This window comes from Panthera uncia, chromosome D4 (genome assembly GCF_023721935.1).
Source record: "Panthera uncia isolate 11264 chromosome D4, Puncia_PCG_1.0, whole genome shotgun sequence".
NCBI lineage: Eukaryota > Metazoa > Chordata > Mammalia > Carnivora > Felidae > Panthera > Panthera uncia.
The window spans coordinates 55,738,232-55,753,407 of NC_064807.1; the positions used below are offsets into that span (position 1 = coordinate 55,738,232).

At 37.9% G+C, this 15,176-nt stretch overlaps 1 protein-coding gene across 2 annotated transcripts in view; it reads left to right on the forward strand.

Annotated features, from left to right (window-relative positions):
* The window catches only part of LOC125919259 (phospholipid-transporting ATPase FetA-like), a 103,014-nt gene that overhangs the window by 15,537 nt on the left and 72,301 nt on the right, over positions 1-15,176 (forward strand). For both annotated transcript variants that reach the window (XM_049625868.1, XM_049625861.1), the window contains exon 3: positions 11,743-11,805. In XM_049625868.1, the coding sequence (XP_049481825.1) occupies positions 11,743-11,805 (63 nt within the window). The remainder of the gene's footprint in view (positions 1-11,742; positions 11,806-15,176) is intronic.

The following is a 15,176-nucleotide window of genomic DNA, read 5'->3' on the forward strand; positions in this document are numbered from 1 at the left end:
TTTTCCATACTTTGGCTATTGTTTATAGTGCTGCTATAAACATGGGGGTGCATGTGTCTCTTCAAATCAGCACACCTTTATCCCATGGATAAATGCCTAGTAGTGCAACTGCTGGGTCGTAGGGTAGTTCTATTTTTAGTTTTTTGAGGAACCTCCATACTGTTTTCCAGAGTGGCTGCACCAGCTTGCATTCCCACCAGCAGTGCAAAAGAGATCCTCTTTCTCCGCATCCTTGCCAACATCTGTTGTTGCCTGAGTTGTTAATGTTAGCCCTTCGGACAGGTGTGAGGTGGTATCTCATTGTGTTTTTGATTTATATTTGCCTGATGATGAGTGATGTGGAGCATTTTTTCATGTGTCGGTTGGCCATCTGAATGTCTTCTTTGGAGAAGTGTCTATTCCTGTCTTTTGCCCATTTCTTCACTGGATGATTTGTTTTTTGGATGTTGAGTTTGAGAAGTTCTTTATAGATTTTGGGTACTAACCCTTTATCTGATATATCATTTGCAAATATTTTCTCCCATTCTGTCAGTTGCCTTTTAGTTTTGCTGATTGTTTCCTTCGCTGTGCAGAAGCTTTTTATTTTGATGAGGTCCCGATAGTTTATTTTTGTTTTTGTTTCCCTTGCCTCTGGAGATGTGTTGAGTAAGTTGCTGCGGCCACGATCAAAGAGGTTTTTGCCTGTTCTCCTTGAGGATTTTTTTTTTAATTTTTTTTCAACGTTTTTTATTTATTTTTGGGACAGAGAGAGACAGAGCATGAACGGGGGAGGGGCAGAGAGAGAGGGAGACACAGAATCGGAAACAGGCTCCAGGCTCTGAGCCATCAGCCCAGAGCCTGACGCGGGGCTCGAACTCACAGACCGCGAGATCGTGACCTGGCTGAAGTCGGACGCTTAACCGACTGCGCCACCCAGGCGCCCCCTCCTCGAGGATTTTGATGGCTTCCTATCTTACATTTAGGTCTTTCATCCATTTTGAGTTTACTTTTTGTGTATGGTAAGAAAGTGGTCCAGGTTCATTCTTCTGCATGTCGCTGTCCAGTTTTCCCAGCACCATTTGCTGAAGAGACTGTCTTTATTCCATTGGATATTCTTTCCTGCTTTGTCAAAGATTAGTTGGCCATACGTTTGTGGGTCCATTTCTGGGTTCTCTATTCTGTTTTATTGATCTGACTGTTTTTGTGCCACCAACATGTTAGTTTTAAAGAGTAGAACTTCTCTTAGATTAGCTCTGTTTTAACTTCATGGCTTCCTTTCTAGAAAGGAACCCCAAGCCCCATGCTGAAATGTATTTAGGCTGTACTTTAATCTTATCAGCATATTTATAATTCATCTCTTAAGCAGATTCCTGAAGGAATTTCCATAGATGGATTAAACATTTATTAATGTTGATTCTTGTTAACTTCCTTTCAGGGGCATGGGTGGATATGTTTAAAATCTGGTTCCCAAAATCTCTGTATGCGTTTTTGGGATTGTATAGCCTCCCTGTTAAGCATAACACAGCTTCTTGAGATCAACTATACAGCTGACCACCAAGCATGACTCAGAAATCTATCCATCAATAGTTAGTGAAATTCAGGGATTGTCAGGATTCTCAGATTGGAGTTGCTGAGGAGGCTTATAAAAATGAATAATCGTGTCCACTTGCTCAAGCTTTTGTCAGAACTGCAATGAGCAGAACTGTTACTCTTGCTTTGGACGGGCCCAACTAACCAGACTAGGATGTGATTTGGAATTGTTGGGCTAGAATGAAAATGTGTATAGTGAATGTAAGTAACGTTACTGGAAACTTTTGAGAGAGAAATTGGAGAATTGAAATCCCTAAAAGGGTATGAGGTGGGTAAGTTTTTTTTTTTTTTTTTTTTAACATTTATTTATTTTTGAGACAGAGAGACAGAGCATGAATGGGGGAGGGTCAGAGAGAGAGGGAGACACAGAATCCGAAACAGGCTCCGGGCTCTGAGCGGTCAGCACAGAGCCCGACGCGGGGCTCGAACTCACGGACCGCGAGATCATGACCTGAGCTGAAGTCGGACGCTTAACCGACTGAGCCCCCAGGGGCCCCTTTTTTTTTTTTTTAATTTTTTTTTTTTGAGGTTGGGTAAGTTTGAGTGGAGTGCATTTAAGCAGCAAAACTAACATGTCCTAGATTTGTGCTGAGAAACTAGTAGAGTGCTCATAATTCATTTTATTGGCTGCTGCTCATGCAGTAAGTAAGTGAATCAGCCAGATATCAGGGCTCAGGACCCTGGAGCACAGCACCTAGTGTACTTACCACAATTACCATATGATGGAAGGTGAGGATGGTACTATATAAAGTAGCACACTCAAGGACAGGGTGTTTGTTCATCTCAGTACTTACTTACCAGCTGGGGAAAAGATAAAGATAGAACTTACACAGGCTTCACTTTTGGCTCTTGCTTGCCTCCAGGGCTTACAGGAATCAGGAGAAATTTAATGAATAAAGGAATTTATAAATAGAGCTGTCTGAAAATGTAGAGACCACCTTGAGAGACAGCAATTTCTTCTTCATAGGAAGTATTTAAGCAAGGCGGCCAGGGTTGCTAAACACAGAGAATGACTACTCTGGGTGGAAGGATGGATTAGATATCTCCCAGTGCCTTTCCAAGCGTGAAATTCTCGAATTTCCAGGATCAGAGTGACTCTGAGAAGCTGTCCACAATTCAGGGTGGCTCCCAGCACAATAACATGATTATTTTAACTTGAGCTTAGTTTAATTTAGTTCACCCTGGCCCTTCTATGACTCTCCTTAGACCCAATAAAACCCTTTATGGTATGAGAAAACCACTTGACAACTCCAGCTGACACTGTGATCCAGGGATGGTCCCAGTTTAGTCTCTTGGGGAAAGGGAGCCTAATTAATACTGGAGTGACTTAAACCCCCACAGCTTGTTGTCCTGGTAGCACTAGAAATGTTCTGCCTTCTGCTATAAAGTAGAGTAGTAGAACACGGATCACCAGCAGGGAACTGATATGTGGGGCCCGGAAACTCCATCACAAAAAAAATGAAGATTTGGATTATGTGAATCACAGATCCTTCCCACTTCATGGCTGCTACATTTGTATCTAATGAAGTAGGGCAGCTAAGGTAATTAAGCTAAGCAATTGTGTCTTTGGATTGATTTTAATTGAGAGATGTACATATCCCAGAGCTGATTTTAAACATCACCAGAGAAAGTGTTTGTGTTCTTTATAGCAATTGTCTTGAAGTTATAAGCAGGAACCATCTTACAATTGTATTTTTCAGAAAGGGTTTCCTTGGGTTAATATTCTTAATAAATTTACCTGTTACTTGTCTTCTTTCTTTTTTTTTTTTTTTTTTTCGAGTTCATCCAATCCCCTACTTACAAGTCTGGCCCCATGCAAAGGCTGTAGAGGACACAGAAATTGGGAGTTGGGAGAAGGGGGAGAATATTTCTAGATCTGGGAAAGCAAGAAACTACACTGGATTCGTGGAGTTTGAGCGTGCCTGTGTTAAAATAGCCTTTGAAGGATTCTGACTGATAGGAAGGGCATTACAGTTGGAAGGAAGAGTGTGAGCAGTAGCATAGATGCAGAAAAGTCTGGGCCATATTTAGGGAACTGTACAATAGGCCAGTTTGAATAAGAGTAAATAGTGGAAAAGAAAGATGAAAGAATAGTTAGGGTTCAAATGGGAGCATATTGAATGTGTGGCTGATATTTGGACTTCATTCAGTAATCCATGGGGAGCCACTGCAGGTTGTGAGCCGGTTAGTAAGAAGACATGATCAGTGTTCTGCTTTAGGGCAGCAGTGGATAATATATAATTCATAAAAGTCAGAAGCAAATAACAGGATATTGAATCCAAAAGGAAAGTAAAAAAAATCTGAGATGATATTAGTGGGATTAGAAAGGAAGTAATAGTGGGGTGCCTGGGTGGCTCAGTCGGGTAAGTGTCTGACTCTTGATTTTGGCTCAGATCATGGATGCTCTCAGGGTCATGAGATCAAGGTCTGTGCTGGGTGTGGAGCCTCCTTAAGATTCTCTCTCCCTATCTATCTGCCCCTCCCCTGTTTGCACTTTCTTTCTCTCTCATAAAAAAGAAAGAAGGAAAGAAAAGAAAAGAGCTTCAAGAGACCCTCAGATGAAATATTTAGGACCTGACCGATAATCAGAGGAGGAACTGAAGGTGATTTTTAGATTTTATGAACAAGTTATAGAAATGCAGATGAACAGATATGTTTAAAATCAGAGAAGGTGATTAATAAGTAGAGAATATCTCTTAATGTCTATTATTTGGTTCATGATGCTACTTTCTCAGATTTTACCTTTGTTTAAATAATACCAATTAAGCTTTTTTAAAACATAACTTTTTAATACTGTGAAAATTATTAAGCAATCTGTATAGTAATACAAATTCATATACCTATATTAAAATATATATCCCTTTATTATCTAAAAAGTATTTAAAAATCAGAGAAGGTGAGAAATACCATTTTGGAACATGATTATCTTGAGAAGCTATAAGCACCTAAGAGAAAATGTCCCACAGTATGAGTTTGCAACTAGAGATGGTTTTAGGAGCCAGGGCTAAAGATGCAATGAGAGGATTTGTTATAAGTCAGGGAAAGCACACACAGACAACAGGGATAAGAACAATGCTTTGGGGGAACAGTCCATATTATGTGAAAGGCATTGTAGAAAATGTTTGATATACTTTATATAATCCTTGCAACCAAGGTGAAATGATCATCTTAACATGAGAGATGAAAGACTAAAATTCAGAGTAATTATCTCATTACCAGAAGATTGAACATTTGATAAGTGTTGGCTCCAAGGTTTAAATTAAGGTCAGCCTGACTCCGTTATATCACACTGCAAAGCAATCAAAGAGGAAGGTAGGGGAAGAAAAAAACAGCTAAATGAATTGTTAGAACAAGGAAAGGAAAGACCAAGTATCTCAATTAACTCTATGGTGACCATGGGAATAGAAAAAGACGGAGGTAGCGGCGCCTGGGATGCTCAGTCAGTTGAGCTTCTGACTCTCACCTTAGGTCATGGTCTTGCAGTTTGTGGATTCAAGTCCCATGTCAGGCTCTGCACTGACAGATTCTCTGTCTCCTTCTCTCTCTGCCCCTCCCCTGCTCATGTTCTCTCTCTCCCTCTCCCTGCCCCCCACTCTTAAAAATAAACAAATAAACATTAAAAAAAATAAGAAGAAGAAGAAGAAGAGAACACTGAGGTAAGGAGACAAAATGTCTTCAAATGGTTCCCAGTAGATCCAGCTTTTGTTGGGATTTTGTGCCAAGGCCACACAGAAACCAGTTAGGTACATCAAGAAAGGCTATGTAGGAACTTTGAACTGTGTCTGGCCTAGCTGGAGGTTGAGTTCCATCTATAAAGGTACATTTTAACTTACTCTAATAATCACTTATCCCAGAAATATCCAGAAATTTTCTAACTTTGTTTTTAGCAGCAGAAGCTACCTTTTTTTTAACTTAAAATATAGGAAAATCCCAGATAAAAGCAGAGCTATTCAAGTTGAGAGAAAGGAGGTGCTCTCCTCTTCCTCCTTGATCCTCTCTACCTTAACCCTATTTCAGTCCCTGAGAAACCTGCTTGCTCTACATAACACCATTTGAAAACCCCTTTTTTATCCTTTTCTTTCTCTGTTTCTTTTTCTCTTTCTCTGTTTTTTAGAGGGTGTGAATTGGGAAGAGGGGCAGTGGGGAGACACACACACACACACACACACACACACACACACACACACAGGAAGAGAGAGAGAGAGAGACAGACAGACAGACAGAAAGGGAATCTTAAGCAGACTCCATGCTCAGCACGGAGCCCAATGAGGGATTCCATCCCATGACCCTGGGATCATGACCTGGGCTGAAATTAAGAGTCAGATGCTCGACCGACTGAGTCATCCAGGCATCCCTACTTTCTCTTTTCTTTTCTTTTCTTTTCTTTTTTCTTTTCTTTTCTTTTCTTTCTTTCTTTCTTTCTTTCTTTCTTTCTTTCTTTTTTTGAGTGAGAAAGGGAAGTGACAGGTATTGCCCTTTATTATAGATGAGAAAATCTAGAAAATTGAAGGAAAAAGTCATTTGCTTTAAGTACAAATAATTTAGGAATCCAGCTGAGAATAGAACAGAGATTTCCAAACTCCCTATCAGTCAGTGTTCTCTTTGACACTTGACTCCAATTATAAAACAAATAAATTTATTTAAAAGAGAACATAAATTTGATTTCTAAAATTCCATTCAACACACATTTGTTAAGTACCTATGTGTGCAAAACCATTAAGACTAAGTAAATGTTTCCTTGTTTTTATAGAGTAAAACAAATGGAAAATAAACCATCTGAAAGCATCATATTTTATTACTTAATAAGCATATTTACTGCTTACTTTGTGAGACTACAAAATTATAAGCACCAAAAGGAGATTGTGTGGACTGCAGTATTTGGTCAGACCCAATTTAAAGCTCACTCTAGGCAGAAAAGAAGGGTTTTTGTAGCACACAATTGCTTTACAAAACCTGCCTTATAGACTAAGCAGGTAACTCCTGAGGAAGACCCTGAGTGTGAACAAAGAAGCAGTAGCTAAAAAACTGTAGCGTTTTGTAGGTTCCTTTCTACCCATTTTGTATTTGAAGTTTATTTTATATTAATCTTCAGCTTTTTTTTGTTTAAACCACCTGAAACCAAATCCAAATTAATTGAAAGGTTATCAGAGGTCCATGAATCACCTTTGGAAAAAGCAGTTTGTAAATGAGGGTGCCAAGACTCACCCCATTTTCCCTATGTAGAGGAAACAGTAGGAAAAAAATCCACAACAAAGGAATGTGGCAAGTTCCCAAAAGCCAAGAAGCTATTAGAAGTAGGAAACTGAAGGAAGTTTAGTCATCTAAATGGCATCATAGACTAGTAGATGTTTCAACATCTTCCCACCGCCCCCCTCCCCGAGTTTTAAAGAAGATCCTTGTTCTAGAGTGTTTTCCTGTCAGAAAATAGTTGTGATTGAAATGAGGTAAAGTGGAGACTGTGAGAAGAAAGGCAGAATGTGGAGTGCTGGTGGGTTTTGGACTGTGCCTCTTAAAAGTGTTTTGGGAGAAGACTTGCTTTTTTTGTATATGTGCCTCTGTTGCTTTAAAAAAAGAAAACTTTTGTTAGCTTTGCTGAGATTCATGTGATATAAATTGGGATGGGAGAACCTTGATTTCTGGAGTAACTGGAGATTTGTGCATTGGATATAATAGCTAACTCTGAGAAACCTTAATGGAATAGACTGAAAGCTTTCATGATTTTATATGACAGTCTGGGAGAAACAGAGCTCTTAGCGTTAGTCAGGTAATAGCACATCTGCCTCTGTATGAGAGTCCTGTCGCCAGGTTCCTTTGTTGATGAAGAGCTCTATTCTCTGGAAGACAGATTTGTTCATTGAGAACCGATTAGGATTTGTATGCATGCAGTCTATGACATTCTAGTACTAAGTAAGAGTCATTGGCTATGCTGGTATCACAAATATGCCATTGCGAGACTTCATTGTATTTATTATAGTTATATAGTTTTCAGATTGAGATAGATATAAACTTAAAGACTTGCTGTAAACCTTTATACTAAATAAATTTTCCAGGGTTTTCTTTTTTTGTGTGTGTGTATAATAACTGTGGGTAAATGCAGGATGCTGGCAGCATAGAATCACAGCTGGGGCTTGGAGGAAGTTGAAGTTGGTTTGTACCATTTTGCCAGTTGGAAGACTGCGAATTGGTAGATCAATACTCCAGCCCTAACTCCAAGTTTCAGTAATATTGTTTTCATTTCTATGTTATGTGATTTAGTTCAAGGTCTAGGCAGCTTGGAGATTATCAGCTGAAGGTGGGACCTGTTATTTCTACCTTTAGATTCTCATGTCCAAATCCTATAACCATGTCTTATAGAGCTAGTGCTATTCCTTGCCTTCTCTTTGATACTTCTTATGAGTCTAGAGTTTTTCAACCTTCTTGTTAAAATGTGATGAGCCTTCTCCCAGATGTTTAGTAATTACAGAGAGAAAAATAATAAGTTTAAGGTGGAGAGTTCTGGCAGACACCATCTTAACCAAGCAATCTAAGTTCATATCACCAGGAATACACATGATAGCATGTATCTCCTGATACATGCACTAAGAAGGGCATATCAGACAAACCCAAGTTGAGGCACATTCTACAAAAAAATTGGCCAGTACCCTTCAAAAGTGTCAAGATCATGAAATGCAAGGAAATAATGAGGAACATTGACAAATTGAAGAAGACATACAGCTAAATGCAATGTAGGATCCTGGAGCCAAGAAAAGAAGAAGGAGAAGGAGAAAAGAAAAACCAAAACAACAACAAAAAAAATGGCATTAGTAGAAAGAATTGTTTTGTACTTCAGTTTATAGTGTTATACGAAGGTTAATTTCTTAGTGTATAATTATCCTATTATGGTATATAAGATGTTAACATAAGAGTAAGGGGGGGTGAAGGGTATATGGAGATTCTCTATAGTGTTTTTGCAACTCTTCTGTAAGTTTAAAATTATCTCAAAATAAAATGATTTTTTTAATGTGGTGACCAAAATTGGCTTTTTCTTTCAATAAGGGTTATTAAAAAACTACTCTCCTCATGAGTAAGATAAAGTATTTCCTATAATTGGTGTATTCACTTTAATTTTTTAGTTCTTTTGTAATTATGTGTTGAATAGATATAAAGTTTACAACAAATGTGTAATTTGTAAAGAGTAACAATAACATGAACACAAGTGTAGCTTGAAGCTCTCAGTATGCCTTTTCCATTCTCCCTACCTTCTCCCTAAACTTTTTCCTGAATTTTGTACTTTGTATTCTCTTCTCTTTACAGGTTTACCTTGAAAATGTATGTCCCTAATGATATAGTTTTGCATGATTTTTAACTTTATGGAAGTGGAATAATATCATATGTATTCTTTTTCAATTTTCCCCCTACATATTATATTCCTAAGATTTTATCATGTTAACGTATTTAACTGTATTTCCTTCATTTTCATTGCTATGTAGTTTTCTATTACAGGAACATAACACAGGTTACTTCTCTATTCTACCATTAATGGCTATCTGGTTAGTTTCCAATTTTGCTGTTATGAGAGTGCTACCATACACATCTTTGTATATGACATATTATGAGAGTTTCCCTAGGGTGTATACATAAAATGGACTAGCTGGGTTATAGGATAAATCCTCATCAACTCTAAGATAAAGCCATATTATTTTCCAAAGTGGTTGACCTATTTTTAATACCATCAATAGTATGTAAGTGTTCCTTCCAGTGGTTCTACTTTCTCTCTAGCACAATATTATTAGACTTAAACTTTTTTTTTTTTTTACCAGCTTAGTGGGCATGTATATAGAAATTTTAAAACATTGCCATTTATTGATTGACTACTTTGAATCAAGTACTCTGGCAGACATTTTCATACATTATTTAATTTAATCGTCTCATAGCTCTTCTCAGTCTGGTGGAAGAAGCTAATGTTGTATTTAGTTTGCAATAACATAATTACACCTCTCTCTCTCTGACACATTTATTCTTTAGTGGGTCTTTCTCCATCTTGTGTGTCCCTAATTTATTTCCTGTTTCTTTTTTAAAAATCTCATTGTAGAAGAAATTTGAGGGAAGGATCTCTGGTTTCTAAGTGGTTAATAGCATGCTCCAAGTCGCATTGTCATTAATTAGTAGCAGAGTGAAATTAAACCTGGTTCTGTAGATCCTAATGTTTTTTCTTTTCTTTTCTTTTCTTTTCTTTTCTTTTCTTTTCTTTTCTTTTCCTTCTCCTTCTCCTTCTCCTTCTCCTTTTCCTTTTCTTTTTTCTCTCTCTCGCTTCCCTTCCCCTCCCTCCACATTCCATTCCTTCCTCCCTTCCCTCACATTCTTCTGCTCCTCCTCTGAGGTTTGTATTTTTTCCCCCTCTCAGTTTAACAGCTTAAATGTACTTTCCGGTTGGCTGCTATGTAATATGATGTGCGTGCAGAGTTCCTGATTCTAACTAAACAGTCATTACTCAGGTCTCTGGCTGGCCATTATGTTCCTTATAACCGTTTCACATTCCTAGCTATGCTCCTTGTGTGGATTTGGCCAGACTACCCTCTAAAAGCTGCTGGTGGCCCTGCAGGGGTTGGAGAGAAGCCAGGACTTCAGGATATCCCATTCTTGGCTCATCTTTCTTGGCAGCAATAGAAACTCAAGCCTACTGTGGAGGTGTACACAACTAAGAGTAGAACTGGGTGCCTAGAGAATGGTGATATTAGAACTGCTAACATTAGTTAGGAGAACACAGGTTCTTTTGACAGAAAAAACAGACTTTAGGTTGGGATACAAGCCTTGTAGCCAACAAGCACAAAGTAATTTTGTTTAGTCTGCATAATATTTAATTTTCTTTTTTTTTTTTTAATTTGGATGCATGCACTCTCCAGTTTGTCACAGTACCCAGTATTTCATTTCCTGTTGTTTTACATCTAACTACCTGCTATTAACTTCCTGGCTCCCAAAGTTATTTGATGGAACCCTGCCTAGATTATTGAAATATGAATTTTATCCTTAATGAAGTCACTTGGGCCTCACAGAGACCAGAACTGGAAGATACATTCTTATTCCAAATCATAGTTGTCCAGTTGGTTGTGCTTTTTCCTGATAGCTGAACATCTCTTAGCTGGAAATATCCTTTTACTTAGAGTTTACATTTCCCTCAAGATATGAGTTTTCCCCCCATCTAATCTTATTTGGGATGATTAAGATGAAAAGACTTTTCTAGTCTTGGCTTATCCACACTTGGTGACTTGGGAGACCTGAAAGAAATTGATTAAAATAAATATACTTTATTGGCCTTTTCTGGGTTGAGGATAAAGAGAAAGAAGGGGGAAAAAAGCAGGGTTTTTTTGTGTAGAAAACCAGGTGTCAAATATTTTATTTAACTCATTAATTAATGCGATAATCAGTAAGATCTTAAGATCAGTTTAAATGAAAGTGTAGAAGCTAAGTATTTATAGGCAGTTTAATGAAGAAAGATTAAGATTTCTGAATTATACATAAAACTAATTGAAGTCCTAAAGTGCACAAGTCATAACCTTTGGAGTTATGTTTTTCACAAGACATAAAATATTTGTATCTCTATGGGATAAAAATCTATAGAAAACTAACCAAAGGCAGGGGTGCCTGGGTGGTTCAGTTGGTTAAGCATCTGACTTTGGCTCAGGTCATGATCTCATGGTTTGTGGTTCGAACCCTGTGTCAGGCTGTGTCTGAGAACACAGCTCAGAGCCTTGAGCCTGCCTTGGATTGTGTTATCTCCCCCTCTCTCTGCCTCTCCCCCACTCACATTCTGTCTGTCACTTTCTCAAAAGTAAACATTTAAAAATTAAAAAAAAAAAAAAAACTAACCAAAAGCATAAACCCAGAACTTCACTAAGAGATCACCTGGTAATTCTTTTGCTTATCTCCAATGATCTGTCTCAGATAATTTTTCTGACAAAGTGTAGTCATCAGCTCAGACTTGGTTGACAGAAAGTAGAATCTGTTTGCCAAGCTTTGAAAATATAACTTTATGATGAGAACATATGAAATGAATTCTAAAATTTAGCATATGTGTCTTAGAGGTAGATTATTTTGGATTTCTGAGAACAAGTACCAAGTGTCTTAAGCACATGTTTCAGTGAAATGGTATTGGCATGAGAAATTTTATTCTGAATCTTTTTATTTCCTTTACAGAAATTCCATGGAATTATAGTTGGTACTACCGTGCAATGTCTCTATTTGAAAGGCAAGATGGAGGTAGGTAAACTCAGTAAATATTTACTCAGTAAATAAGTAAGTATGTATGTCATTTTTATTGCTTCTAAAAAGTAAGTTAGTATGTGTGTGCACCCATGTACATATGACAGATAAACAGACTGGCCACCATATCAATCAAACCACCAATCAATGAAACCTCCAATCTACCAAACAACTGAACAAGAAAGGAAATATACCTTGCAAAAGTAAATACTTTGTACTTACAAGTATAAGCTCCACTGTTTTGTTATCTGAGAATTCTAATTTGAGTAGTTCTAATCTTATCTTTTGTTCTTTTATTTCTACTTTTATTTTGTACTTTTATTTGGAGGTTCACCAGAAAAGCTTGTGTTCCTTTTTCTCTCCCCATCCTTCACAACTGCCTCATGCTAAAAAGAAGTGGTCAGTGTGAAAAAAGGTTGCTGAAACAGATAAGGTCATCCTTTGCAGCCTCTCTGTGGACAGAGCAAATAGGTCTGGCTATGGTGTGAGGGAGGATTTCCATACCACTTCCATGTTCTCCTTTGGTGAGTCCAAATACTAAAGGGAGCTGAGGTAATCACACCCAAGCCTGACATGAGGAAAAAAAATTTTCTGACATAAAATTTTCAAAAAGGAAGCCAGAATGTAGTTCTATATTTAGAACTGCCTGACATGAAAAAATTTTTTTTCTGACATAAAATGTTGAAAAAGCAAGCCAGAATGTATTTCTATATTTAGGCTTCCTTTTGAGGAACGAAAAAAGTGCAGAGAATGAAATTAGGTCACTGACTTCAGGCCACACTAAACCTTTTTTACTTTCTGTCATTGTGCAGTTGTCCGATTCCTGGAGAGAACTTATTTCAAGGGCATGAGCCCTAGTTCCAGAAAGAAGAGTTCTGTCCCAAGGGCATAGGCTTTAGTTCCAGGAAGAGGAAGTTAGGGAACTCTCAACTGAGGGAAAAACCAGGGAGCCCTTTACTACTCTCAGAACTGCTAAAGGAAAGAAGGCTGAGGAAAACAAACTAATGGACCAGTTTCTCCTACATCGTCTTATGAACAGAAAATATAGAGAGCAGAATACTTTAGGGAGTAGTAAGTTCAAAGCAAATGAGGAATGTGGCGATCATCAATAAAGACTGATTTACTTATTCAACAAATACTCATTGGTCATCAAATGAATGCCAGCCACCGGGCTACATGCTGGCAATACAATGGCAACAAAACCAGACAGAATCCCTGCTTTCATGAAGATTATGTTTTAATGAAGGACAGCCTTGAATTAAGTCATAGCATGTTAAATAATAGCACAGAGAAATATAAAATTACAGCTACAATAAGTGCTATGAAGTAAAGATCATTTGGGAGACATAGTGGTTCAAGCATGGATTCCGGAGCCATACTTTTTAGGTTTGAATCCTAGTTCTACCACTTACTCTGTTATCTTGAGAAAATCTCTTAATTTCTCTATGCTACAGCTTCTCATCTACGAAATCAGGCTATATGTAGTAGTGCTACCTCGTAAGTATGTTGTGAGGATTAAGTGAAGTAGTATTTGTAAAGAACTTAGGACACTATCTGGCATATGGTAAACACTAAGTAAATGTTTATGTAAAAAAATACAGGAACTTTGATGGTTTTGTTGTTGTTCAAGAAGATAATTTAGAACTTGAATATTTATAAACATGGGTTATTTCAAACGTCCAAAGTTTTACTAGTGACAAATAATTGAAATCAGTTTCCCTGGCCTAAATCCCTTCAAGTAAACTAGGCCTGAGCAGTGAGCAACTAGTACTGGTCCATCTAGGATGTCCTTTTAGCTTGAGTTAATAACAGTGGCAAGCCCAGTAATTTGGCCTCTGTCCTTTTCTAGGCTATCAGCCTATTCTGATTAGAAAACTTATAGTACCTAGAGTGAATATTGACTGGTTCTAGCATCTTGCTTATCTGCCCTCTCCTTTCTATTTTTTCTACTGCTTTCTTAGTTCAGGCTCTCATCATTTTGAAGTGTTGACTATTATAGCAATATTTTAAGTCATTTTATGAATGCAATCTGTTCTTCTGTAAATTCGTCATATTAATTTTCTGAAATTCCAGCTCTATTGGTTTTTTTTGTTTTTGTTTTTTTTTTTTCCCTGCTCAAAATCTTTCTGGGATTGCTTTTCAGGTAAGGTCATCAGCCTAACATTAAAGACCTGATTTTACAGTCTTTTCTCCTGCTTTCTTCAGACTCTTCCTACCTCTGTACTATCATACAACCTGTCTGGTTTCAGTACCAAACTTTTCATTAGGTTCTTCTTCCTGCCTAGATACCTGTCTCCTACCTTTATATTGAACCTATATTCATCTTTTAGGCTTAGTGCAAGTTTTTCTCCATGAAGCTTCTTTCACCAGTTCCAGCCACCAGCCTCCCCTGCCCCCATCCTCCACATCATCTTTCCTTCTTGAATTCTTACAGTGTTTTCTGAAGTTTTTAAAAATAATAGCTTTATTGAGATATAACTTATATGCCATCAAATTACCCTTTTAAAGCATAAAATTTAGTGACTTTTTTTTTAATTTTTTTTAATGTTTATTTATTTTTGAGACAGAGAGAGACAGAGCATGAATGGGGGAGGGTCAGAGAGAGGGAGACACAGAAACTGAAACAGGCTCCAGGCTCTGAGCTGTCAGCACAGAGCCCGACACAGGGCTTGAACTCACGGACCGCGAGATCATGACCTGAGCCGAAGTCGGCTGCTTAACCGACTGAGCCACCCAGGCGCCCCTAAATTTAGTGACTTTTTAAAATGTTTTTTATTTATTTTTGAGAGAGAGCATGAGCGGGGGAGGGGCAGAGAGAGGGAGGCAGAGAATCCAAAGCAGGATCCAGGCTCCACACTGGATCAGTGCAAAGAGCCCCAACGTGGGGCTCTAACTCATAAACTGTGATATCACGACCTGAGCAGAATTCAGATGCTCAACCAACTCAACCACCCAGGCACCCCCAGTTTAGTGATTTTTTAATATATTCATAGAATTGTGCCACCATTACCATAAATTAATTTTAGAACATTTTCATGTCAAAAAGATACCCCATACGCATTAGCATTCATTCCCAATTCCTGCCTTCCCCAGCCCCTACCAACCACTAATTTACTTTCTATCTCTATTGATTTGCCTATACTGGACATGACATAAATAGAATTATATAATGCCTGGCCTTTTGTGAATGGCTTCTCTTGCTTAATATTTTCAAGGTTCATGTTGTAGCATATATCAGTACTACCTTCCTTTGTAAGACTGAATACCATTCCAATGTATGTATACACCACAATTCATTCATCAGTTGATGATAGACGTTTGGGTTGTTTTCATTTGGGGGCTATCATGAACAATACTGCTATAACCAT